The 24,773-nt window shown below is 45.1% G+C and overlaps 1 protein-coding gene across 1 annotated transcript in view; it reads right to left on the reverse strand.

The window, feature by feature from the left end:
- cacna2d2a (calcium channel, voltage-dependent, alpha 2/delta subunit 2a) overlaps nucleotides 1–24,773 on the reverse strand; it is a 1,197,503-nt gene that overhangs the window by 195,887 nt on the left and 976,843 nt on the right. The window contains exon 12 of the mRNA XM_078209320.1: nucleotides 21,325–21,432. Within this exon, the coding sequence (XP_078065446.1) occupies nucleotides 21,325–21,432 (108 nt within the window). The remainder of the gene's footprint in view (nucleotides 1–21,324; nucleotides 21,433–24,773) is intronic.

Raw genomic sequence — 24,773 nt, forward strand, 5'->3', positions numbered from 1 at the left:
CAATGAGCTAAATGGCCTCCTTCTGCACTGTAGGGATTCTATGATTCTATAATCAGTTTAAAAATGTGGCGGGAAAGTCCACCAACACCACCGGCAGGCGCTTTTTCCGCCTGAGATGACACTTTGTCAAAAAATGGCAAAATTCCACACTGAGTGTTGAATGCTGAGGGATACAACTGATTCTGATCTTGTCCTTAAACACCCAACATTTCTATTGGGGTCACTATATAGTCATTGGAAATGTAACCTAGAGACATAAGCAAAAGGATCAGCAACATGCCATATGCTTGTTCGAGACTGTTACTCCATTTAAGATCATGGCTGATCTTCATCTCCACTTTGCCACCAGATTCCCATATCCCTCGATGACCTTAAAGTCCAAAAACCTGTCAATCTCAGTCTTGAATTTATTCAATGACTGAACATCAACAACTCAGAGAATTCTGAAGATTCACAACACTCAGTGAAAAAATTCTCTTCATCTCAGTCCTAAACGTATGTTCCCTTAGCCATTAGACTATACACCTTGCTACTAGACTCTCCAGCCTGGGAAAACAAGCTCTCAGCATTTATTCTGACAAGCCCTCTTCGAATTTTATATGTTGTAATAAGATCACCTCTCATTCTTCTCAACTCTAAAGAGGTACAGGACCATTTTAGTTAATCTATCCTCAGGGCAACTCCGTCATCCCAGAAATCAGTCCAGTGAACCTTTTTTGCACCCTCTCTATGGCAATTTATCCTTCCTTACATACAGAGCTAAAACTAGATGCAGCATTCCAGAACAAAAGTTCTGTACAATTATAGCAAGACGTCTTTACTCTTGTACTCCAATTTATTGGAATAAAGGTAAATTTGCAAATTATCTTCCCAACTTCAGCATGTTAACTTTGTGCTTTCTTGAATGAGGACACTCAAATCTCTCTGTACAGCAATAAGTCATTGTTTCTCACTATGGGGGGGAAGGGCGCGTGGCGATTCTCCCAGCTCACTGCGCTGCTTTTGTAGGAGACTCTGGCGGAGGCCATTTTGCGGGCTCCCCACTGGGCACCACTGCATCTGAAATCTCCGGGCCTGCTAGCTTCTAATCCCGGAGTGAAGGGGAGTCATCGAGCCCTCCCAGAGAGTCGGGTGCCAGGGGGATACCTCCTGGGCATTGCCACCCTGGCAGTGCCAGCCTGGGCCCCCTGGCACTGCCCAAGGGGCAAAGTGCCAATGCCCAGGGGGCATCTTGGCACTGTCCATTGGGCATCAGACAATGTCAATTCTCCAAGTTATCATAGAAATCATAGAAACCCTACAGTGCAGAAGGAGGCCATTTGGCCCATCGAGTCTGCACCGACCACAATCCCACCCAGGCTCTACCCCCACATATTTACCCGCTAATCCCTCTGACCTACGCATCCCAGGACTCTCAGGGGCAATTTTTAACCTGGCCAATCAACCTAACCCGTACATCTTTGGACTGTGGGAGGAAACCGGAGCACCCGGAGGAAACCCACGCAGACACGAGGAGAATGTGCAAATTCTACACAGACAGTGACCCGAGCCGGGAATCGAACCCGGGACCCTGGAGCTGTGAAGCAGCAGTGCTAACCACTGTGCTACCGTGCCGCCCCTTATACTCTATCTGCCACCTTTTTCACCATTCACTTATCTCCAGGTTCCAGACCACTTATCTGGGAAGCACAGGAACATGTGCTGGATTTTGGGTATTTTATGGATTTTGGGTCCTAGGCCTAGCATGCATAAAATATCGCTGAAAAAATAAAGAATAAAAGGGTTTTATTCCCAAGTACGTAGCTGGGTTTTGGGTTCTTTTGGATTTTAGGATGCCAAATAAGGGGTCTGGTACCTGTACATCCTTTTGGAGTAATCTTATCACCTTAGAATTTGCCAGAATGGTGGAAGAATTTTCAGATCTGGAACCTGACATTTCCAGCAATAATTCTTTACTAAAGCAAACCAATAATAATCTCTCCTCCAGACTTCCAGAACAATTAGCAAGGCTAGGCAGGATGACATATCTATTCTGATCAAGGATTTAAAGGATCCAAGGCATGGATTCCAAGTGCATGTTTTGATTATTGAGGCAACAGCAAAGGAGAAGTGACACTGGAAGGCTGCCCCCTGGATCTCTCTTACTTGGAGGTCCTGCTGAGGGGTCTAAGGAGATGCAGTGAGGTGAACTCCCCCAAAGCCCGGAGGAAGAGCAAAACTTCTCCAAACAGACGGATGTGGATGTAAGAGGCCAAGGATGTTAGCAGGAGGAGTGTGGCACTCCAACCTGAACACAATGCACCAAGGGGATCAAGACCTCAGGAGGGAATGAAAGATGAATGGTGTAACATTTTCAGGAGTCATGTCCCAAACTTTGACTTGAACATCATTCTCCTGCACAGCAGTCCTCAGGTCAACACATCTTGCAACTCCATTAATTTCCCTCTCCTTGCAGGTATCTCACATCCCCATCCGGGCAGACAACACTTATTCTCAACCTACTGCCCTCTCGCACCTTTGAATAGAGTCTTTGAACAGATAGGTCAAATTTACAAACATACCAATTAGGAGTCCACTTAGCCCTTCGAGCCTGCTCCGCCATTCAATTAGATCATTGCTGATCTGATTATAACCTAAACTCCCACATTCCTGCCTAGCCCTGATAACCTTTCAGACCCTTGTTAACCAAGAATCTAACACTGCCTTGAAAATATTCAAAGACACTGCTTCCACTGCCTTTGGAGGAAGAGCGCTCCAAAGATTCACAACCTTCTGAGTGAAAAATGTCTCCTCATCTCTGTCTTAAAAGAGCAATCCCTTATTTTTAAACACTGAGTTCTAGATTCGCCAACAAGAGGAAACATCCTTTCCCTATCCATCCTGCCAATGGCCCTCAGGATTTTAACGGTTTCAATCAAGTCAACTCTTAATCTTCTAAACTCCAGTGTATACAAACCTAACTTGTCCAACCTTTCCTCATAGGACAACCTGCCCATTCTAGAAATTAGTCTAGTGAACCATTTCCAAACTGCTCCCAACACATTTACATCTTTCCTTAAATCAGGAGATCAATATTGTATACAATACTCCAGATGTGGTCTCACCAATGCTCTATACAACTGAAGCACAACCTTTCCTACTTTTGTAATCAGTTCCCCTCACAATAAACAATAACTTTATTGTAGTTTTCATAATTACTTGCTGTACCTGCATGCTAGCCTTTTGTGATTTATGCACTAGAACACCCACATCCCTCTGAATTGCAGACCTCGGCAACCTCTCATCATTTAGATAATAAGCTTTTTTTTTATTCTCCCTGTCAAAATTTCATATTTGCCCACATTATACTCCATTTTCCAGATCTTTGCCCACTCACCTCACCTATCTATGCTCCATTGTGGCCTTACATTCTCTTCACAATTTACTTTCCTACCTATCTATGTGTCATCAGCAAATTTAGCACCTTCATCCAAGTCTTTTATATAAATTTTAAATTGCTGAGGGCCCAGCACTGATTGATCCCTGTGGCACACCACTTGTCACATCCTGCCAACCAGAAAAAAGCCCATTTATGCCTACTCTGTTTCTTGTTAACTAGCCAATCTTCAATCCACGCCAATATGTTACTCTCTTCACCATGAGCTTTTATTTTCCGCAATAACCTTTGATGTGGCGCCTTATCAAATGCCTTCTAAATATAGTACATCTATCGGTTCCCCTTTACCCACTGCACAAAGAATTCCAATAACCAAATCAAACATGATTTCCCTTTTACAAAACTATGTTGACGCTGTCTGATTGCTTTGAATTTTTCTAAGTGCCCTGCTATAACAACTTTAACAATAGCTTCTAACATTTTCCCAAAGATAGATGCTGCGGTAACTGGCTTGTAGTTTGCCTTTTTCTATCTCCCAACCTATTTAAATAAAGGAGTTACGTTTGCTATATTCAAATCTAATGGAGCTTCTCGAATTGAGGGAATTTTGGAAAATTAAAACCAATGCATCAACTATCTCAATAGCCACTGCTTTCAAGATCTTAGGGTGAAGTCCATCCAGACCTGAATTCTTGACAAGCAAGGAGATGAAATGTTATCGGGGTAGGTGGGAATGTGGAGTTGAAGTTACAATCAGATCGGCCATGCTCTTAATGAATAGTGGAGCCGGCTCGAGAGGCTAAGGGCCTCCTCCTAATTCATATGTTCTTATGTTTGTATGCATAAGCTACTCCCATGCCATTGGAAAGACTGACAACTGGGAAATGCAACTGTGAGACAGTTGAGGTGCCTTCCGCGAAGTTGGCAATCATCAGTTTCTCAATGGCCATGACTGGAGCTCTTCAGAATAACTGATCAAAGCCTTCAGAACTTGTCACCTTAAATGGAAAAGCTCTACCCACTGTGCATTTGCTTTATTGATCCTGGTGCATTGCCAACAGGTCAGGAAACAGGTTCCCTGATGGAGGAATTCGGGATTTTGGGTTAAAACAACAATAATTGTCTTCTTAACAACTTCAACAACTTTTTAATTACTTTCCAACAGATCCAAAGAGGTAATAAAAACAGAAAATGCTGGATAAACTCAGTATCTGTGCAGAAAGAAACAGAGTTAACTTTTTGAGTCCATATAATTCTTCTACAGTTTTTAGTTCAGATTTCCAGCATCCACAGTATTTTGCTTTTATTTGAGATCCAAAGAGCTCTCTGCTCTCCTTCAATCTTATCTCAGGCAAAGCCGGAATCCTAACCCAATGTCAATTTCTGGGATCTCACATGTTTCTGAATCTGCCTCCAACAGGCTGAAAAAGCTTTGTCCTTTGTATCTCCTCCACATCCTACTTTTCTGCCTAGCTTTGTATCATAAACTAACTTGGATAGCCTACACTCAACACTGTTTTCTTAGTTATTAACATAATGTTACTATGTCAGTAGAGACGAGCAACTTTTATTTTTAAAAAAGCAATTTGAAATCCTGGTTATTTGCTAAAAGAATGAAGTCATATGATTCTATTTTCTATGTTTCTATGTAACAGAAGATTTTTATTATGCAAGCGTTAACAAGGCAAATATTAAATATTATATATCCTATACCGTAACACCCAGAATTAACATGAGTCAAACAAGAATTCACAGGCAAATTATGATTGAATATAAATTGTAAATTGCGCCTTAAATGCAACTAAAACAGATCTTACGAATTGGCTCAGCCGTTCAGATTTTGATGATTACACTCAATCACAATTTCCCTCAAACTCTGTCTTCCTCGTGAAGAATTTCAGCTCCTGTTCTCTAGGAGCTAGTCTGATCCCCAACCAACAGCAACACACTCCTTATACAGTGCATAAGGAGACTATTCGGCCCATTGAGTCTGCACAGACAGAAGGAGCTTACTCAGGCCCTTCCTCTCTCTCTATTACACTCTGTTTTTGTTGTTAAATCAATCTTCTCATTGTGTTCATGTATTACCTAACCCCACAAGCCCTTAGCTTGTGCAACAACCTATTGTGTGGTCCCTTGTAAAAATACTGTAGATCCACTGATTCCCCTCTAACTGTCCTACTAGTTATACCCCCAAAAAGCTCTAATAGTTTTGTCAAGCAAGATTCCTCTTTCATAAAAATATCTGATAATGAGTTTCTAATTGTCTTGTCACCACTTTGTGAGTGATGTATTTCAACATTTTCCTGATAAATGATGTCACAAAGCTCTGAAAGATTTTCTCCTATAAGATACTGGAACAGAAGTAGGCCATTCAGCCTATCGTGTCTGTCCTGCCATTCTACGAGATCATGTCTGATCTGATATGATAATCTGTAATCCAGGGCTATATAAGAGAACAAACAAGAGAGAGACAGGGAAAGAAGTCATTGTGAGTTAGGGGGCAGGGTGTGTGGGAGTCAATGTGAGAGGTAGAATATGGCTAAGAGGAGAGAGAAAGGCATGACACAGAGGGGCGGTGAATGAGAGCAAAAGGGGGAGAATGAGTAACAGTCATTAGGAGTTAGTGAGTTAGAGGGGGGTAAAAGATTCAGTAAGAAGGGAACATGCACTCGATTGGCAAACATACAACATTGCACAAAAATAAGAACGAGTGAAGCAGCCAGAGCGGAAAGGAGGAGTTGAATAGAGGGGAAAGTGAGGAGAGACAGTAAGACGGAGTAGGAGAGAGAGAGTGAATATGTAGGATAGCGACAGAAAATGGATGCAAGATAGTTTGAGACACAATGCAAGGGGGGGGCAGCAGGATTGAGGAGAGATGGACAAAAAAGTGCGACAGATGGGATATGAGCAGGAGTAAAGGATATAGTGAGAGCAGGAAAAAGTGAGAGGGAGAAGAAGAGAGATCAAAGGAAATTATGCAAAATGGAAAGAAAGAGGGAGATTGGGGCTCTCAATATAAAATTATTCTGTGATCTCTATTTCAGTAAAATTAGTTTGCTTCACTCTGTCCTCCTCCTGCCTTCAATCGTCCAACCCCAATTTTATTCAATCAGTCGTTCCATCTTTGCATCTGTGGAGCAGTCATGTACAATAGACTCAATAATAACAATTCAATAAATTTCTCTCTTCCAGTTTTCTTCTTTCTTCCATACCTAGTGGCTAGATCAGTCAGTTACCATTCCTCACTGTATAGTGTGATAATGATTAGCACCTAACATGTCACAGTGTGTACAATACCTGCTGCTTTGATTAACTGCCTAATCAGGTCATAATGGTGAGAACATGCTGCAAATCTCACTTGAAAGATGGAAGCCAAATATTCTAATTGAACTAGAGATGAACTCTTGCTCTCTGGAGTATTTCACTGGTATGAGATTATACTGACTGTGAGTAGTCAGCCCAGCCATATATTGTCATGCTATATTGCCACAATGTAATCAGCACAGCCACTATCTATTTACAAATTATCAAGAGCGCAGTCTGTTCAAGCCAAATAATGCTTTGCACCAAAGTGTGTCTCAGAGTAGGAGGCTGTAATATATATATTAAAACACAGATCAGGACTAGTGAAATAAACACAAGAATGGTAAATATCAGGGCGTAATGATCAAAGAATAATAGATTCTCAGAGGTAAGTCACACAGACACACTGATACTGTAATGTAGAAACTTAGCAGCCAATTTTTGCACAGCAAGCTCCCAAAAAACAATAGTGAGATAAACCTGTTTCAGTAATATTGATTCAGGGATATATATTGGCAGGACTAATGAGTTAAAGGCATAGATTGATATGGTGACAATGTGATATTGTCACCATCACAGAAACATGGTTGAGGGAAGGGCAGGACTGGCAACTCAACATTCCGGGCTATAGGATTTTTAGGCGAGACAGAGGAGTGTGGAAAAAGGGAGGTGGTGCAGTACTGTTAATTAAGGAGCCAATTACTGCTATAAGAAGAGGTGATACCTTGAAAGGATTTTTAAATGAGGCTGTGGGGGTAGAATTTAGAAATACAACAGGGGGCAGTCACATTGCTGGGAGTATATTATAGGACCCCAAAGAGTCAGCGGGAAATAGGGGAGCAAATAAGTTGACAATTCACAGTGATGTGTAAGAGTAAGAGTAATAATCAGGGATTTCAACTTTCCAACATAAATTGGGATAGTCATAGTGTTAAGGGTTTAGAGGGGATGGATTTCTTGAAGGGCATCGAGGGGAGCTTTTTGTATCAAAATGTGTAAGGCCCAACAAGGGGTGGCATGGTGCTGGATCTGGTTCTGGGGAATGAAGCCAGACAAGTGTTCAATGTGACAGCGGGGGAGCATTTTAGCGATTGCGACCACAATATAGTAAGGTTCAAATTTGTTATGGACAAAGAGAGAGGTGCCTGCAAAAGACGGCTTTAGATTGGGGGAAGGTATATTTTATTAAAACAAGGCCGGATCTGGCCAAAGTTGACTGGAAACAGCTTCTTGCGGGTAAGTCTACAGCAGAGTAGTAGGGGGCATTCAAAAAGGAGCTGGGGAGATTACTGGTCCAACATGTAGCCTTTCGGGGGAAATGTAGGGACAATAAGTTCAGGGAACATTGGATGTCTAGGACAATTTAGGACTGGAAGAGGAAGAAGAAAAAGGCTTTTATCATGTCCAAAGGGAGCAATTCAGCTGTGGCCCTAAAGGAATACAGGAAGTGCGAGAAGGAACTTAAGAAAATAATTAGAAGAGGAAAAAGGGAGCATGCAAAAGGACTTGTGAACAGGATTAGGGTGAATCCTAAGGTATTTTGAATGTAAAGGGAAGAGGTTAACCAGAGAAAGAATAGGGCCCATTAGGGACAAAGGGGGCAATCTGTGTGAGAAGCCACAGGATATTGGAAGGATGTTAAATGAATACTTCTCTTCAGTCTTCACTTGGTAAAAGGAGAACGTAGGTATGGAATTCAGGAAAAGGGACTGTGAGGAACTTGCATACTTTGACATAGGAAATGCGGAGGTATTGGAAGCTCTGACGGACTTAAAAATGGATAAATCCCCTGGCCCGGATGAATTGCATCCCAAGCTGCTGTGGAAGGCGAGGCAGGAAATTGTGTGGGCTCTGACACAAATTTTTAATTTCCCTCTGGCCACAGGGAAGTGCCAGAAACTGGAAGACGGCTAATGTTGTTCCACTTTTCAAGCAAGTTGGTAGAGATGAACCATGAAATTACAGACTGGTGAGGCTCACAACAGTGGTAGGGAAGTTATCGGAGAAAATTCTGAAGGAGAGGATTAATATCCACTTGGAAAGGCATGGGTTAATTAGGGATAGTTAGCATGACTTTGTCAGAGGGAGGACATGTCTAACAAATTTGTTGGAATTTTTTGAAAATGTGATCATGTATGTGGATGAGGGAAGCTCAGTTGGTGTAGCTTATATAGATTTTATCAAAGCTTTTGACAAGGTCCCACATGGGAGACTGATTGAGAAGATTAAAGCACATAGAATTCAGGGAAACGTTTGATTTGATTTGATTTATTATTGTCACATGTATTAACACACAGTGAAAAGTATTATTTCTTGCGCTATATAGACAAAGCATACCGTTCATAGAGAAGGAAACGAGAGATTGCAGAATGTAGTGTTACAGTCATAGCTAGGGTGTATAGAAAGATCAACTCAATGCAAGGTTAGTCCATTCAAAAGTCTGACAAGCAGCAGGGAAGAAGCTGTTCTTGAGTCGGTTGGTACGTGACTTCAGACTTTTGTATCTTTTTCCCGAAGGAAGAAGATGCAAGAGAGAATGTCCGGGGTGCGTGGGGTCCTTAATTATGCTGGCTGCTTTGCTGAGGCAGCGGGAAGAGTAGACAGAGTCAATGGATGGGAGGCTGGTTTACGTGATGGATTGGGAGAGTAGAACAGGAGCAGGAGCCATACAACCAGAAAGAATGCTTTCTATGGTGCATCTGTAAAAGTTGGTGAGAGTCGTAGCTGACATGACAAATTTCCTCAGTCTTCTGGAAAAGTAGAGGCGTTGGTGGGCTTTCTTAACTATAGTGTTGGCATGGGGGGACCAGGACAAGTTGTTGGTGATCTGGACACGTAAAAACTTGGAATTCTCGACCCTTTCTACTTCGTCCCCATTGATGTAGACAGGGGCATGTTCTCCTTTACACTTCCTGAAGTCGATGACAATCTCCTTCATTATGTTGACATTGAGGGAAAACTTGGCGAGATGGATCAGAAACTGGCTTAGTAATAAGACACAAAGGGTAATTGTAGAAGGCTGTTTGAGTAACTGGAGGTTGGTGTCCAGTGGTGTACCACAAGAATCAGTACTGGGGCCTTTATTCTTTGTTATATACATAAATGAGATAAATGAAAATGTGGGAAGAATGTTAAACAAGTTTGCAGACAACAGCAAGATTGGTAAGGTCGTTAATAGTGAAGAAGATGGTCGTAGATTACAGGAAGATATAGATGGGTTGATCAGATGGATAGAGCAGTGGCAGATGGTATTTAACCCTAATAAGTGTGAGGTGGTGCATTTGGAAGAAGAAACAAGACGAGGGAGTATTTAATGAATGGCAGGACACTGGGAAGCTCAAAGAAACAGATGGATCTTGGGGTATTTATTCACAAATCCCTGAAGTCGGCACAGCATGTGAATAAGTTAGTTAAGAAGACATATAGGACACTTGCTTTAATCAGTCGTGGCATAGAGTAGAACAGCAAGCAAGTAATGTTGGAGTTGTACAGAGCGTTGGTTAGGCTGCAACTGGAGTACTGTGTGCAGTTCTGGTCACCTCACTATAGGAAGTTTGTGATAGCACTAGAGGGGGTACAGAGGAGGTTCACAGGATGTTGCCTGGTTTGGAGCATTTCAGCTGTAAGGAGAGACTAAGATAGGCTTGGATTGTTTTCTTTAGAGCAGAGAAGGCTGAGGGGGACATGACTGAGATGTTGAAGATTATGAGGGTTATGGACAGGGTGAAATGGAAGCAGCTGTTCCCCTTGATCATGGGGATCAATCCTGAGGGAACATAATTTTAAGGTAAGGGGCAGGAGATTCAGAGAGGATTTGAGAAAGCATATTTTCACTCAGAGTGAAAAATGTAACTTGAAATATGTAACATTCAACGATATGGGACAAGTATAGGAAAATGGGATTAGCTTGCCTTTAGCGATAGTTATTGCTGTTGTAGACTCGATGGGCCAAAGGGCCTTTTCTGCGCTCTATGACTTTATGCCTCTATGACTGGAAGAATCTTCTGTTCTTCTTCAAAAAGTGCCTTGGGATTGTTTACCTCCATCTGAGACGGCAGGCCTCAGCTTAGCATCTCATTCAAAATATGAAACCTCTTAACAGTGCAACATTTCCTCAGGACTGCAGTGAAGTGTCAGCATGGATTACGTGCTCAAGTTTCTGAAATGGGACTTGAACCCATGGCCTCTCTGAGGCAAGAGAGATACACCGGAATTCTACCGTCTGGTCTGCCATGGGAATCGGAGCGGGCGAGGGGCGAACATTGACCTCGGGCAGGATTTTCCAGTCTCGGGTCGAGAGAGTCCGTAAAATCCCGCCTATAGTGTCTGACCATCAAAATGCAGCTGGCAATTTTTCTGGCTTTATCTGCCTGTACTCACACTTTCAGGGTCTGATGTGTTTGAGCTTCTAGGTAAAACTGTTCATCTACATGTTTCAGTTTTTCCATTGAGGAATAAAGCTGTATAACTGAACCGGAGACCACAGAGAGTGGCTTACAACTAAATGGAGTAACTACACCGAGGGGCCAACAAGTCAACGACATACAGGAATAAACTGGAGAGACAATGGCATTATGTAGTTTCATTTGACTAGTAATCGAGAGGGCTAGGCTAGTGCTCTGGGAACATAGACTGGTGATTCTCCCATTGCGACCCGCAACTTTTCTGGCGGGTCGGGGTGGGAGATGTGCGTCGCCGGCCTTATTCAGGGATTTGTGCATACGCCGGGAATGCATGCGCATCTCCCAGAGCCGGCGAATAGTTGCAGGCCAGACCATGTTGGAAACCGGTGGGAAGGCAGGTAAGTAATTTGAATCTATTTTTAATATGTTTTAAATGTAGTTTGAATGTAATTATCGGGAACTTACCGGTCCCAATTGAATCTCCCACCCCGCCAGGAGTACTTCAATCCAGCGGGGTTCAGACTAGCTCCCCATGTTCGGGGAACTAGCGGGAGACCCCGCTGGAATGAAGGGGGGGCAATTGAGGCCCCCCAGGGGACTGGGCAGCAGGGGCATGGTGCCCCCTGGGCATGGGCACCCTGGCACTGCCCAAGTGGCAAAGTGCCCATACCCAGGGGGCACCTTGGCACTGCCCATCGGGCAGTGCCAAGGGGGCGGGGCTTATTGTGAGCAGGACCTAGGGGCAATCGGTGGGGGTGGGGGGTCCCGCTAACACTCTGCATTGGGATCGGTCTGGGATGGAGGGAGGGCAGTGATCGGGCCGGGGGTTGGGGGGGCGCAGTTTGGTCTGCCGAGGAGGTGAGGGGGGGTAGGGACTCTTGAGGGGGGGGGGTTTGGGCATTGGGGCGCTCCGGGTTTGTTGGGGGGGGGGGGGGTGGGTGGTGGTGGTGTCAGGGCTGGCTGGGGGATTGTTGTGGGGGCCGCGATCGGGCCATGGGGGAGGGGGGGGCGGGGGGTTGGAGGGGCAGCATTGTGGGGGTCCCAGGCTGGCCAGTGATCGAGCTGGCCAGCAAAAAGAGAGTCTGACAGATTGGGGCCACTGCGCATGCGCAGATTTCCAGAACTGTCGAACTCCGGTGTGAATACCATCCCCCCCCCCCCCACCAGGTTTTTAATGTGATTCATGATTGGGATCTCTGCAGTGCACAGAGTGGGGAGATTCAGGTGAGAAGCTGAACTGACAAAACAGTTGGGATGTGGAACAGTTTTCCCGCCAATTCAGTGTTTTTGGGAGAATTCTGGCCCTAGGTCCACATTCCACCATGGCAACTGGTGAAATTTGAATTCAGTTAATGAATCTGCAATATCAAGCTAGTCTCAGTAATTGAGATTGTGAAACTATCTTTGATTGTTGTAAAAATCCATCTGGTTCACAAATGCCTGGTCTACATGTGACTCCAGACCCACAGCAATGTGGTTGACTCTTAACTCCCTCTGAAATGGCTTAAGAAGCCACTAAGTTCATGGGCAATTCGGGATGTGGAACAAATACTGGCCTTATCAGTGATATCCACATCCCATGAAAGAATTTTTTTTTAAATTAAGGAAGACTGTAACCAAGTGTGAAAATGTTTGACCTGGAAACAGTACAGTAAGAAAATTTTGTAATTTCTTTAAAATGTCCAGGAGATCTTTGAAAAAGGCTTTACAGAGTTTGATCAATTGTAATATTCTTTGATTATCAGAAATACTGCTCCATGTGACTTGACGTTTGACCTGGAAGCAGTGCTGACACTAAGAAATTAAGCTAGGAGTCTAACAACACCAGGTTAAAGTCCAACAGGTTTATTTGGTAGCAAATACCATAAGCTTTCGGTTTGCTACCAAATAAACCTGTTGGACTTTAACCTGGTGTTGTTAGACTCCTTACTGTGTTTACCCCAGTCCAACGCCGGCATTTCCACATCATGACTGAGAAATTATGACAGAAGCCGTGTGGTCAGACACAACGGAGAGTTGCAGCAGAGGGGAAAACAGAGAAGGCACACTTACATAGAAATCATCATAGAAACCCTACAGTGCAGAAGGATGCCATTCAGCCCATCGAGTCTGCACCGACCACAATCCCACCCAGGCCCTACCCCCACATATTTACCCGCTAATCCCTCTAACCTACACATCCCAGGACTCTAAGGGGCAATTTTTAACCTGGCCAATCAACCTAACCCGCACATCTTTGGACTGTGGGAGGAAACCGGAGCACCCGGAGTAAACCCACGCAGACACGAGGAGAATGTGCAAACTCCACACAGACAGTGACCCGAGCCGGGAATCGAACCCGGGACCCTGGAGCTGTGAAGCAGCAGTGCTAACCACTGTGCTACCGTGCTCAGTTACACTGAGCAATGCTTACGTAATACAATGAAAAGGGCCAGAAAGCTGGAGGCAAGGTTCGGGCAGGGATTGTGCATCGACAGCCATGCTTTAATTTTGGTTGACCGACTCGACCGTTTAACAAGAGTAAGATACTCTATTAAAAGAGTAAGATATAGGAGTATCTGGGGAATTTGTGCCATCAAGACTGTTGTGAACATAGCTAAGGAGATTGTGTAGGAATGTGCTCTTTGTCTCTGGGGAACTTGGATGCACTGGAGCTACTGGTAACTCAACAACCAAATCCATTGAGTAAGAAAAGTGAGAGATCCTACATTCCAGAGGTTGAGTTGAAAAAATTGAGAAATTGCAGGCAGTGACATGTTTATGTGGGAGTTATATGAATGCTTGTAATCTTGTTAGATCATCTTTGTTGTGTCTGCTATTCCGTATATAATTTACAGTTCGTACCGGCTGTAATTTGTCGATTAATTGATATTCAATTTATATGAATTCTGATTTGTGTTTATGTAAAAGCTACAAAAAATGAAACCATATTGGTAATTTCTTCATCTGTGGTAGTTTAGTCAATTTGGTTATGTTGGTTTACAATTCCCCACAGGGATTGTAATAAAAAGACAACTACAGGCTAACATATGCAGATACTCCAATTACAAAGAGTAACAAGAACCAATTACAAGATTACTGACCTTCAAGAACCATTACTGTAGTTCAGTAGAATAACAACATATGGTTGTGGGGGGCATAGCTGGGGGTGCAAAGAGTGAGGTTAGCAGACAGCGCAGTAAATAGGGTTTGTTCCCCAATTTGTGTTAAGTCAATCAAGAAAAGCGACAATAAGTTATCCTCCCTTGCAGGATCATGGCAAGTTGTGAAAATAGCATCTTAACCATTGTTGATTTGGGATAGTTGGAAACTATACAGATATTCTGCCTTGGCTAATGAGCAATAGGAGTATTAATAGCAATGCATGCTAACCATTGTGACAGGAAAAGGATGAAAAAAGTAAAGATTAATTGCAATGGTTATCATGTTTTGCTGCAGCATGTTGTTTATTTTGGAAAAGCAGTTCATTAACCTCAAAGAAACTTTCTTTGATACTAAATCAATACTACTAACAGCAGAAGGACATACGAATGCATGAGCTGTGACATCTCAAAATGAACTGAGTTTCAGAAATTCCACTGGGTTTACTGATGTGGTCAACTGACTTACCTCAGAGCTGGCAAAGATAAGATTGAAAACAATCAGTGGCCCCATGAGTTAACCCAAACACATGCCCAGCAAGTCCCAAGGCTTGCCTCCGGCCTGCAACAGGATGCTGATCTCAGCTGAGGCAGAAGTAAGATCAAGTCAGGGAATCCAGAGATACTGGTTGAGTGAGATCAGGTTTGGGATCAGCTATGATGGCCCGCTAAACCTCACTATAGAAAACTCACTTGCATGAGGAAGTGGAAGAGCTGCTCATTAATAAGGCGACCACACGTGCAGGCAGGGAGAGAACTAAGCTAAACCTTAAAAAAAAGTCCAAAGGTCCCTAAGCACGCAAAAAAAATGCTCGTCAAACTTATGTTAGCATGAAGGATCCCCAAGTCTATCTAAAGGTCAGAAGTGTAGTGATGTCTCTTTAAGGGATCCATTCTTGTTATGTAGCCCTTTTAAGAGGATGGATCAGATGACCCGGGGCGAGGGGTGACCTGCCCAGGAATCTGTTCCTACAGGCAGCTGAGGGCTGGAGTGCAAGGAGAGGGCGGCACGGTAGCACAGTGGTTAGCACTGCTGCTTCACAGCTCCAGGGTCCCGGGTTCGATTCCCGGCTCGGGTCACTGTCTGTGTGGAGTTTGCACATTCTCCTCGTGTCTGCGTGGGTTTCCTCCGGGTGCTCCAGTTTCCTCCCACAGTCCAAAGATGTGCGGGTTAGGTTGATTGGCCAGGTTAAAAAATTGCCCCTTAGAGTCCTGGGATGTGTAGGTTAGAGGGATTAGCGGGTAAAATATGTGGGGGTAGGGCCTGGGTGGGATTGTGGTCGGTGCAGACTCGATGGGCCGAATGGCCTCCTTCTGCACTGTAGGGTTTCTATGATTCTATGAGAACAGTTTGTCCATAAACCCTTATTTGTTCCTGTGGCTTGCAACTGTGTGCGTCCTTTGGAGGTAAGCCCCCCACCCCACCGGTAGTCTCAGACTTAACATATGATTATCCACCATGAGACAGGATGTGACGCATAATCCTTTGTTCTCAATAAATAAACAAAGCAGCATTCTGACAGATCAGTCATGTTCTACATAGCTTCCCAGTTAGCATTGTATGTAATATAGCCTTATCTTCAAATAAAAAACCCACATTATTGTTTTACCAATCCTAGTATGATTGGTACATTTGCACTGAACAGAAGAAAGCAACTTGGTGGGAGCGGTGGTGGTTAGCCAGTGGTTTTTGAAACTTTGACTAAACAATACACAAGCCTCTACTCTTTCACACGCAGTAGAAGTCCTGGTCTGGAGTGAAACAGTTGTCATTAATACTTAAGGCATTGGAAGTGTGCAAGTGATTCTGCATCACTGTAGGAATCCTTTGTTCTGGGACACCGTACCTCACTCTAACAAGCAAGCATCAGGTCCCAGTAAGATTGGTGAAAATCAGGAAAATTTGAGTAGTTTAAGTATAATTGCTGTGAAGGATTGTGCACTAGATAGCTGTCTCTGGAGAGTGTAGTGTTGGGCAGGCAGGCAGAGGCATTCATTATTGCTGCAAGCCACCTCTTCAGGAGATGTGGAGGGTGGGGCGGCGGGGGGGGGGGGGGGGGGGGGGGTGCAAATAAACATATGCGATTGGACCAAGAAAGAAGAGTTCATCCAGCAATGGTTCCCCGTGGCTTGCAGAAGGCTGTAAAAGGTTTCTTTTCCTACTATTGAATTTATCTCTTCAGGTCCAGGGAATATCTTTGCACCAAAAATACAGCTTCCTGGGTGGCGCCTCACAAAAGTGTGGTGGTCACTCCTATTGATACGATCGTGGATAGATGTATCTGAGGCAGGCAGGTTGGTGAGCATGAAGCTTCCTAGGCCATTTCAGATGGCACTTAAGATCTGGAACCACGTGTCAGGCCAGACCAGGTAAGGGCAGCAGGTTTCTTTCCTCAAAGGACATTAATGAAGCAGATGGGTTTATATCACAAATTACAATGGTCATCATTATACTTTTAATTCCAGGATTCCTTGAATTTGGACTCAGGGTCACAAGAGCATTTTTATTCCAACAAAAATACCACACCACCGCTTATAGCTTTCAGTATTCAGGAAGCACCGATCAGAATCTTCTGGCCGTTCATGCCGGTCCGATTTTCCGGTCCCACGAATGATGCAACCCCACCGCTGGTTTCCCGGCGGTGAGGGGTGCATTTAACGGGAAACCCTGTTGATGACAATGGGACCAGAAGATTCTGCCGTTGGCCAATGGAGGGATGACCCCATCGCTGCAAGATACATAGCCAGTTATGTGGTAAATCCCACTCAGTGTTCGCTCCCTGACATCCTGGTCCACTTGTTAACCATCCACAACACACGCTCCCCTTCCATTAGTAACTTTTTATGGAAGCACAGAAGATTCTACACCTGCCCTTTAACATCCTCCCTTCTCACTGTCCAAGGCCCTAAATACTCTTTCCATGTGAAACAGCAGTATACATGTACTTCTTTTAATTTAGTATTCTGGATTTACTGCTCACAATGCAGTCTACTTTACACTGAGGAGACCAAATGCAACTTTGCAAACACATCCATTCAATACACCCCAAGCTTCTGTTACCTGTCATTTTAATTCACCACCTTGCTTCCACTCTGAACTCGGCTTCCTGCAGTGTTCCAATGAAGCTCATTGTAAGCTTGAAAAACAGCACCTCAACTTTTGATTAGGCAATTCTCGATACATTGTTGAATTCAACAATTTCACACCATAACCTCTGCTTTCATTTTGTTTGCGTTCCCTTTGCAGGTTTTGGTTTTACTCTCATTTTTCTTGTTCATCATTCAGCCATTCACACGTCCTCTAGACACATCGGGTGGAATTTTACAGCTGTTTTATGCCCATTTTGTGGTGAGAAAATGCCATAAAGTCAGGTGCAAAGTGGCTAGCGCGAATGACGCCGGATTTCGCGACTGGCGCGATTTTACAACACCCGGAGTTTTGGCGCGGTCGGCCTCTCGCCGGAAATGGGCGAGACGCTGGCTGATCTATTGAAATTGATTAAAATTGTGCTTTCCATTTGTTTAACAAGTCTGGCGCTCAATCGTCCTAGCTCGCTTGCCTTTGTGGCCTCGCTGGGAGAGGTTCTCTCCGGCGAGGAAAATACTTGCTCCCCATGAATGGGGAACAGTTGTGTTGGCCTCGCTGGTGGAACCAGAGGCCATTGAGGCTCCTGGGGAGGCCAAGGGCAAGGTGGGAGTCGCCCTTGGGCAGGGCCAGACTGGCAGTGCGACCCTGACACCTTGGCAATGACAGCCTGGTACCTGGGCAATGCCCACCGGGCAGTGCCAGGGGATGGGGCCAATGGGGAATGGCACCTGTGGGGGCAGTGCCAGGGGGCGGCACCTGTGGATGGGCGGGTCCAATTGGGAGGGGTCTTTGGGGAAGGGGGGCCTCCGGCCACTCTGCATGCGATCAGTCTGGGCAGCGGAGGGGGCAGCGGAGGGAGCAGTGGGGGCTGCATCTTGGGACGTGGGCCCCCGCGATTGCGGGGAGGAGGGAGCTAGTTGAAGCTGCCTGGGGCCTGACAACTCTCTCTTTGTCTGTCAGACCCCTGCTACTGTCAATGCACATGTGCAGCATCAGAGGTCTGCACATGCGCAATATCTCCCTCTACAGGCTGTCTGGCACATTAAGTCCCGACAACTGCCTACTGTAGCAAGAAACGGACTTGTCCAAAATTCTAGCGACAGAGTACATAAGACTGGGCCTGAAAACGCTCCCAAAAAAATGGATCTGGAACTGTCCCAGTTTCACGCCCACCTTAGATTTAGAAAAAATCTCTTAAAATTCCACCCACCTTTGGTTTCTTTACTTGTCCATTACAACTCCCTTTGACCTTGCACCACCAAGTTTCTGTCAGTTAATCTCTCTTGTTTTTCATGCTATCACAGGCCTTCCCTTTTGTTGTTTTCTCACTTTTCCCCTTTCACTGGTTTAAAACCTATTAAGTTTCTAACTCTTCCCAGTTCTGATAAAAAGGTTATCTCTGTTTCTCTCCACAGATGCTGCCAGACCTGCTGAGTATATCCTGGTTCTATTGCAGATTTCCAGAATCCACAGTATTTTGGAATATTAAAGGACGTAGGGAACGAGGCAGAGGGAAGGGTAAATCTGGGTAGAATATTAAAGGTAATGGGGAGGAGTCGGAGATTGGGATTAGATTTAGTGGGATATCAAGAGGTTTGGGGAGTGTGTAGGAGGGTGGAATTAGAATGGGTGGTTCCTGTGGAAAAGACATCATAATAATGTGATGGGCTGAAGGGCCTGTTTTTCGGCAATGATTCAGGCAAGATAGCTAACTTTGCACGATCTTGCCCTATTCAGCTCATTATCTGTGCATCTACAAGAAACTCAATGAAATTTGCGATGAGCAGGAAGTGGCCATACCCACCATTACCTCAGGGCATCAAAGGCTGGGCGCCAGAGTTAAAGGGTACCTAGACAGCCTTCACTGTTACTTCTAGCTTTGCCTGCCTACTGCTCCACCCATCCCAGCTAACACTTCCTCCCTTCTTTGGGCATCTTATATGCAACTTGCACTGCCACCACCCTGTCTCATGCACAGGTTGGCATTTACAGACACTCCCCAAAGAGGACAATGCAACAGTAACTCACATTAATCATGGAACAAGTCCATCTCACCAGGTGCACATCACATACGTGCAATTGCAAAAATGAATGTTAATTTCTTGTTGGCATGTAACTTTATTTGGAGGGCAACTTAATTCTGGTGAGGTGGCCATTTAGTGAACATGCTAGTACATGCAAAAACACTTCCTGCTATTGGTCATCGGGAAGCTCGGGCTGCCTTTAACGTCCTGAGAAGTAATTGCTAAATTCCATCCCACCATTGGGAAACTGATCATTGGCTTCACGCCAAATTATGTTCCCTCACCTGCCACGCTTCAAGCTGCTGGTGGGACTGGATGATTCCACCCCAGGGTGGAGAAGTTATACCAAGATCACTGATAATACTACAGGAGTATTTCATGGGCTTTGAAGCACTATGGGATGCGGTAATAACGGAAGACACCATGGGGGGAATTTTACCATTTTGAGTCTAAGTGCCGGATCTGGGCATCAAATAGATCCGTGCCTGGAATCCTCTTTGCAGCACGCCCATACGCGTTTTGCCAGCTCTGGCCCGATCCGCGCTGTGTGCGCTGGCGGATCGATCGGAGCTCTGAACTGCGCATGCACAGTTCGAAAAAAATCTGACAGCACGCCCGGGCATGAAAAAAAGAGCAGACAGCGGAGAGAGCAGCACAGTCATCTCTCCCGCTCTCTCGCACCTCAGGGAAGAGTAATCTGTGGCTGGTAGTGTACCAGTGATGGTGCCAGGAGGGATCGGCTTCAGACAGGCACATCCCCTCTCCTCCTCCAACCCCCCTCCCGCCCCGACCAGAGGATGACCTGGGTCAGAGAGCCGTTGAAGTCTCTGACCCCGCTCTTTGGAGGCTGCAGCGGCAACTTCAGACTTTTATTTTGCAGGTCGGTAACAGCGCGGACGCGGATCGGGCCAGAAGACGGTAAGGTGGGATTTGGCGGTAGAGTTGGGTGCATGGTTCATTAAGTCGATTTAAATGCATGCAAATGCATTTAAATCGTCGGGCCGCCCGATTCGGGTGCACGCCGGACCCACGCCCGAATCGGGTGTCGGTAAAGCCGCGATCTGCTCGGATCGGGTGCAGATTGCGGTATAGTCCCGACGCCCAACTTTACTTTTGGTAAAATCAGGCCCCATACAATTGCATGTATTTCCTTTTAACATGATTTTACTTACAGAATGATGATCAGTGCTGTTGACTCTACCACGTGAATGCAATTGCAGCTTCTACCTTTCAGAGGTAAAGCCTTGAACTTAGAATTGCCAAAATCCCCAGTGTAAACAGTAGATAACATTGCCTAGATGAGGGACTGTACAGAGGAAACGGACAAACAACAAGAATCATTTCCATTTGGGACTCTGAATTCAGCACCATGCCCTATATTTCGAGGTACAGCCTTCCCAGAGGGTGCACACATTTAAAACAGTCACCAGGCTAAATACATCATAGACCAGAATATACAATGTCAAGGCGATAGTGTGAAATAGCACAATGTGTTTGTCAAAACATCCTAGCAGTTACCCAGTGTTAATTGGTCTAGCTCAACTGGGATGGGAATACATCATTGAAAATTCCTACTGCTGTTCCTATCTCACACAGCGATTAATCTGCTATTCCCTATCTCACACTGGGATCGGCCTGATATTCCCTATCTCACACTGGGATCAGACTGATATTCCCTATCTCACACAAGGATTAGTCTGATATTCCCAATCTCACACTGGGATCAGTTTATATTCCGTATCGCACACTGGGGTCAAATTGATATTCCCTATCTCGCATTGGGATTAGTCTGATACTCCCTATCTCACATTGGGATTAGTCTGATAGTCCCTATCTCACACTGGGACCAGACTCTGATTCCCTATCACACACTAGGATCAGTCTGATATTCCCTATCACACATTAGGATCAGGCTGATGTTCCCTATCACACACTGGCAGTTTGATGAGATAGCAAAGTAAGTTGCTAATGATGTACATCTACTCACCGTCTTATTGGGCCAATTGTGTTTCTCAAAGACGTCCTGGGCTCGATCCTCTCCTCCATCAGTGAACATCATTATCATCTTATTACAGTTTGCTCGAATGGTGGTGGTCTGGGAGAGACATTCATATAAGACAGTAAGTCTGTATGTCTGATAATCATTAACACTGATTGGCTATTAATGATGGTCATGAGGAAGACTGGCTTATCATTGATTAACATCACATCAATATTAAGCTGTTACTTTCTTTAAAAAATATGACCCCATCCTTAAAGTTATGAAGCCAATGCTCAGAATGGACCAGGCAAACCCAAATCCATTCGTTGCTTACTCCAAAACCCAAATTCAAATTCCAATTGAATCCAATTCAAGGTCCCCATAAAAAAAGACAAGCAAAATCCAAGCTGACAAGATGAGGCACCCCATCTTGGGCTTGATCCGACGCTTGATCTTAGCCAAAAGGCAGTGATTGACTATCAGTGTTCACCCTCGAATTAAATATTGGGAAGACTGAAATCATTGTTTTGGGTCACTGTTCCAAACATCTGCCCACCTTACTGACTCCATTCTTCTTACTGGCAATAGTCTGAGACTGAATCAAACTGCTTGCAAACTTCGTGTCACATTTGACCCTGAAATGAGTTTCCAAATTTACATCCGCACCATCACTAATAGTGTCTATTTTCACCATCGCCAAACTTTGCCCGACTCAGCTGAATTGCTGTTCTAACCCATATTACCTTTGGGGGATGGAGAGCACCGGACCTGCGAGGGACACTCGCAGTAAGCTCGCGAGGAACATAAAAACTGACTGTAATAGTTTCCATAGGTATATAAAGAGAGAAAGATTGACAAAAATGAATGTAGGCCCCTTACAGTCAGAAATGAGAGAATTCATAGCGAGCAATAAAGAAATGGCTGAGGAATTAAATTCATACTTTGCTTCAGTCTTCATAAAGGAAGACATGAATAATATACCAGAAGTTCTGAGAGAAACATGTTTTAGTGAGGAGCTGAAGGAAATCAGCATTAGTAGAGAAATGGTTTTGGGGAAACTGATAGGATTAAAGGTGGATAAATCTCCAGGTACTGATAATCTTCATCCCAGAGTACTTAAGTGGCCCTAGAAATAGTAGATCCATTGGTGGCTATTTTCCAAAATTCTTTGGACTCTGAACTGGTTCCTATAGATTGGAGAGTAGCTAATGTAACCCTGCTATTCAAAAAGGGAGGTAGAAAACAAGGAACCATAGACCCTGAGCCGAATGTCGGCTCTGGGGAAGCTGCTAGAATCCATTATCAATGATTTCATAACTCAGCATTTGGAAGGCAGTGGTATAATCAGACAAAGTCAGCATAGATTTACAAAAGGGAAATCATGCTTGAAGAATCTATTGGAATTCTTTGAGGATGCAACGAGTAGAGTTGACTAAGGAGAACCAGTGGATGTGGTTTATTTAGACTTTCAGAAGTCTCACAAGGTATCACATAACAGACTACTATGTAAAGTTAATGTCTTGAAATGGATAGAAAGCTGGTTAACAGATCGGAATCAAAGAGTTGGCATAAATGGGTCTTTTTCTGATTGGCAGCCAATGACTCGTGGGGTTCTGCAGGGATCTGCTAGGACCCCAACTGTTCACATTTGGAAGAGGGAACTGAATGTATTACCTCCAAATTTGCAGATGACACAAAGTTGGGTGGGAGAGTGAGATGTGAGGAGGATGCAGAGATGCTTCAGTGTGATTTAGACAGGCTGAGTATGTGGGCATCTGCATGGCAGATGGAGTATAATGTGGATAAAAGTGAGGTTATCCACTTTGGTAGCAATAATAGGATGACAGACTATTACTTGAATGGGTGTAAGTTGAGAGAGGTAGATGCTCAGTGAGACCTTAGTGTCCTCGTGCATCAGTTGCTGAAAGTAAGCGCACAGGTAGAGCGGGCAGTAAAGAAAGCAAATGGTATGTTGGCCTTCATAGCAAGAGAATTTGAGTAGATGGATAGGGACATCTTGCTGCAATTGTATAGGGCTTGTTGAGGCCACACCTGGAGTATTGTGAGCAGTTTTGGTATCCTTACCTGAGGAAGGTTGTCTTTGTTATAGAGGGAGTACAGCGAAGGTTCACCAGGTTGATCCCTGGGATTGAAGGTCTGTCATATGAGGAGAGACTAAATTGGTTAGGATTATATTCACTGCAGTTTAGAGGAGTGAGATGGGATCTCATAGAAACTTATAAAATTCTAACAGGGTTAGACAGGGTAGATTCAGAAAGAATGTTCCTAACGGTGGAGGGAGTCCAGAACTAGGGGTCATAGTTTGAGGATAAGGGGTAAACCTTTCAAAACTGAGGTGAGGAGAAATTTCTTCACCCAGAGGATGGTGAATGTGTGGAATTCACCACCACAGAATGTAGTTGAGGCCAAAACGTTGTCTAATTTCAAGAAGAAATTAGATTTAGCTCAAGGGGCTAAAGGGATCAAGGGTTTTGGGGGGAGAAGGGAATCAGGATATTGAATTTGATGATCAGCCATGATCAAAATAAATGGTGGAGCAGGCTCAAAGGGCCAAAAGGCTACTCCTGCTTCTCGTTTCTATCTATGTTTCTGGGAGCGGAGGATAAAGGGAGCGCAAGGCTCGGGACCCTCGCGGGGGGGGGGGAGGGCGGTGCGGGGAGACACACCCTCTGGGAGCAGAAGACTCGGGGTGTTCGGGGGGACACTCTCTGGGAGCGGAAGATAAAGGGAGCGCGAGGCTCAGGGGGACAGTCTCTGGGAGCGGAGGATAAAGGGACCCCGAGGCTCAAGGGGACAGTCTGTAGGAGCGGAAGATAAAGGGAGCACGAGGCTCGGGGGGACAGTCTCTGGGAGCGGAGGATAAAGGGACCCCGAGGCTCAAGGGGACAGTCTCTAGGAGCGGAAGATAAAGGGAGCACGAGGCTCGGGGGGACAGTCTCTAGGAGCGGAGGATAAAGGGAGCACGAGGCTCGGGGGGACAGTCTCTGGGAGTGGAGGATAAAGGGAGCGTGAGGCTCGGGGGGACAGTCTCTGGGAGTGGAGGATAAAGGGAGCGTGAGGCTCGGGGGGACAGTCTCTGGGAGTGGAGGATAAAGGGAGCGTGAGGCTCGGGGGGACAGTCTCTGGGAGTGGAGGATAAAGGGAGCGTGAGGCTCGGGGGGACAGTCTCTGGGAGTGGAGGATAAAGGGAGCGTGAGGCTCGGGGGGACAGTCTCTGGGAGTGGAGGATAAAGGGAGCGTGAGGCTCGGGGGGACAGTCTCTCAGAGTGGAGGATAAAGGGAGCACGAGGCTCGGGGGGGACAGTCTCTCGGAGGGGGGGACAGTCTCTCGGAGTGGAGGATAAAGGGACCCCGAGGCTCGGTGGGACAGGATAAAGGGAGAACGAGGCTCGGGGGGACAGTCTCTCGGAGTGGAGGATAAAGGGACCCCGAGG

Source organism: Mustelus asterias, chromosome 3 (assembly GCF_964213995.1).
Source record: "Mustelus asterias chromosome 3, sMusAst1.hap1.1, whole genome shotgun sequence".
In the NCBI taxonomy this organism is placed as follows: Eukaryota; Metazoa; Chordata; class Chondrichthyes; order Carcharhiniformes; family Triakidae; genus Mustelus; species Mustelus asterias.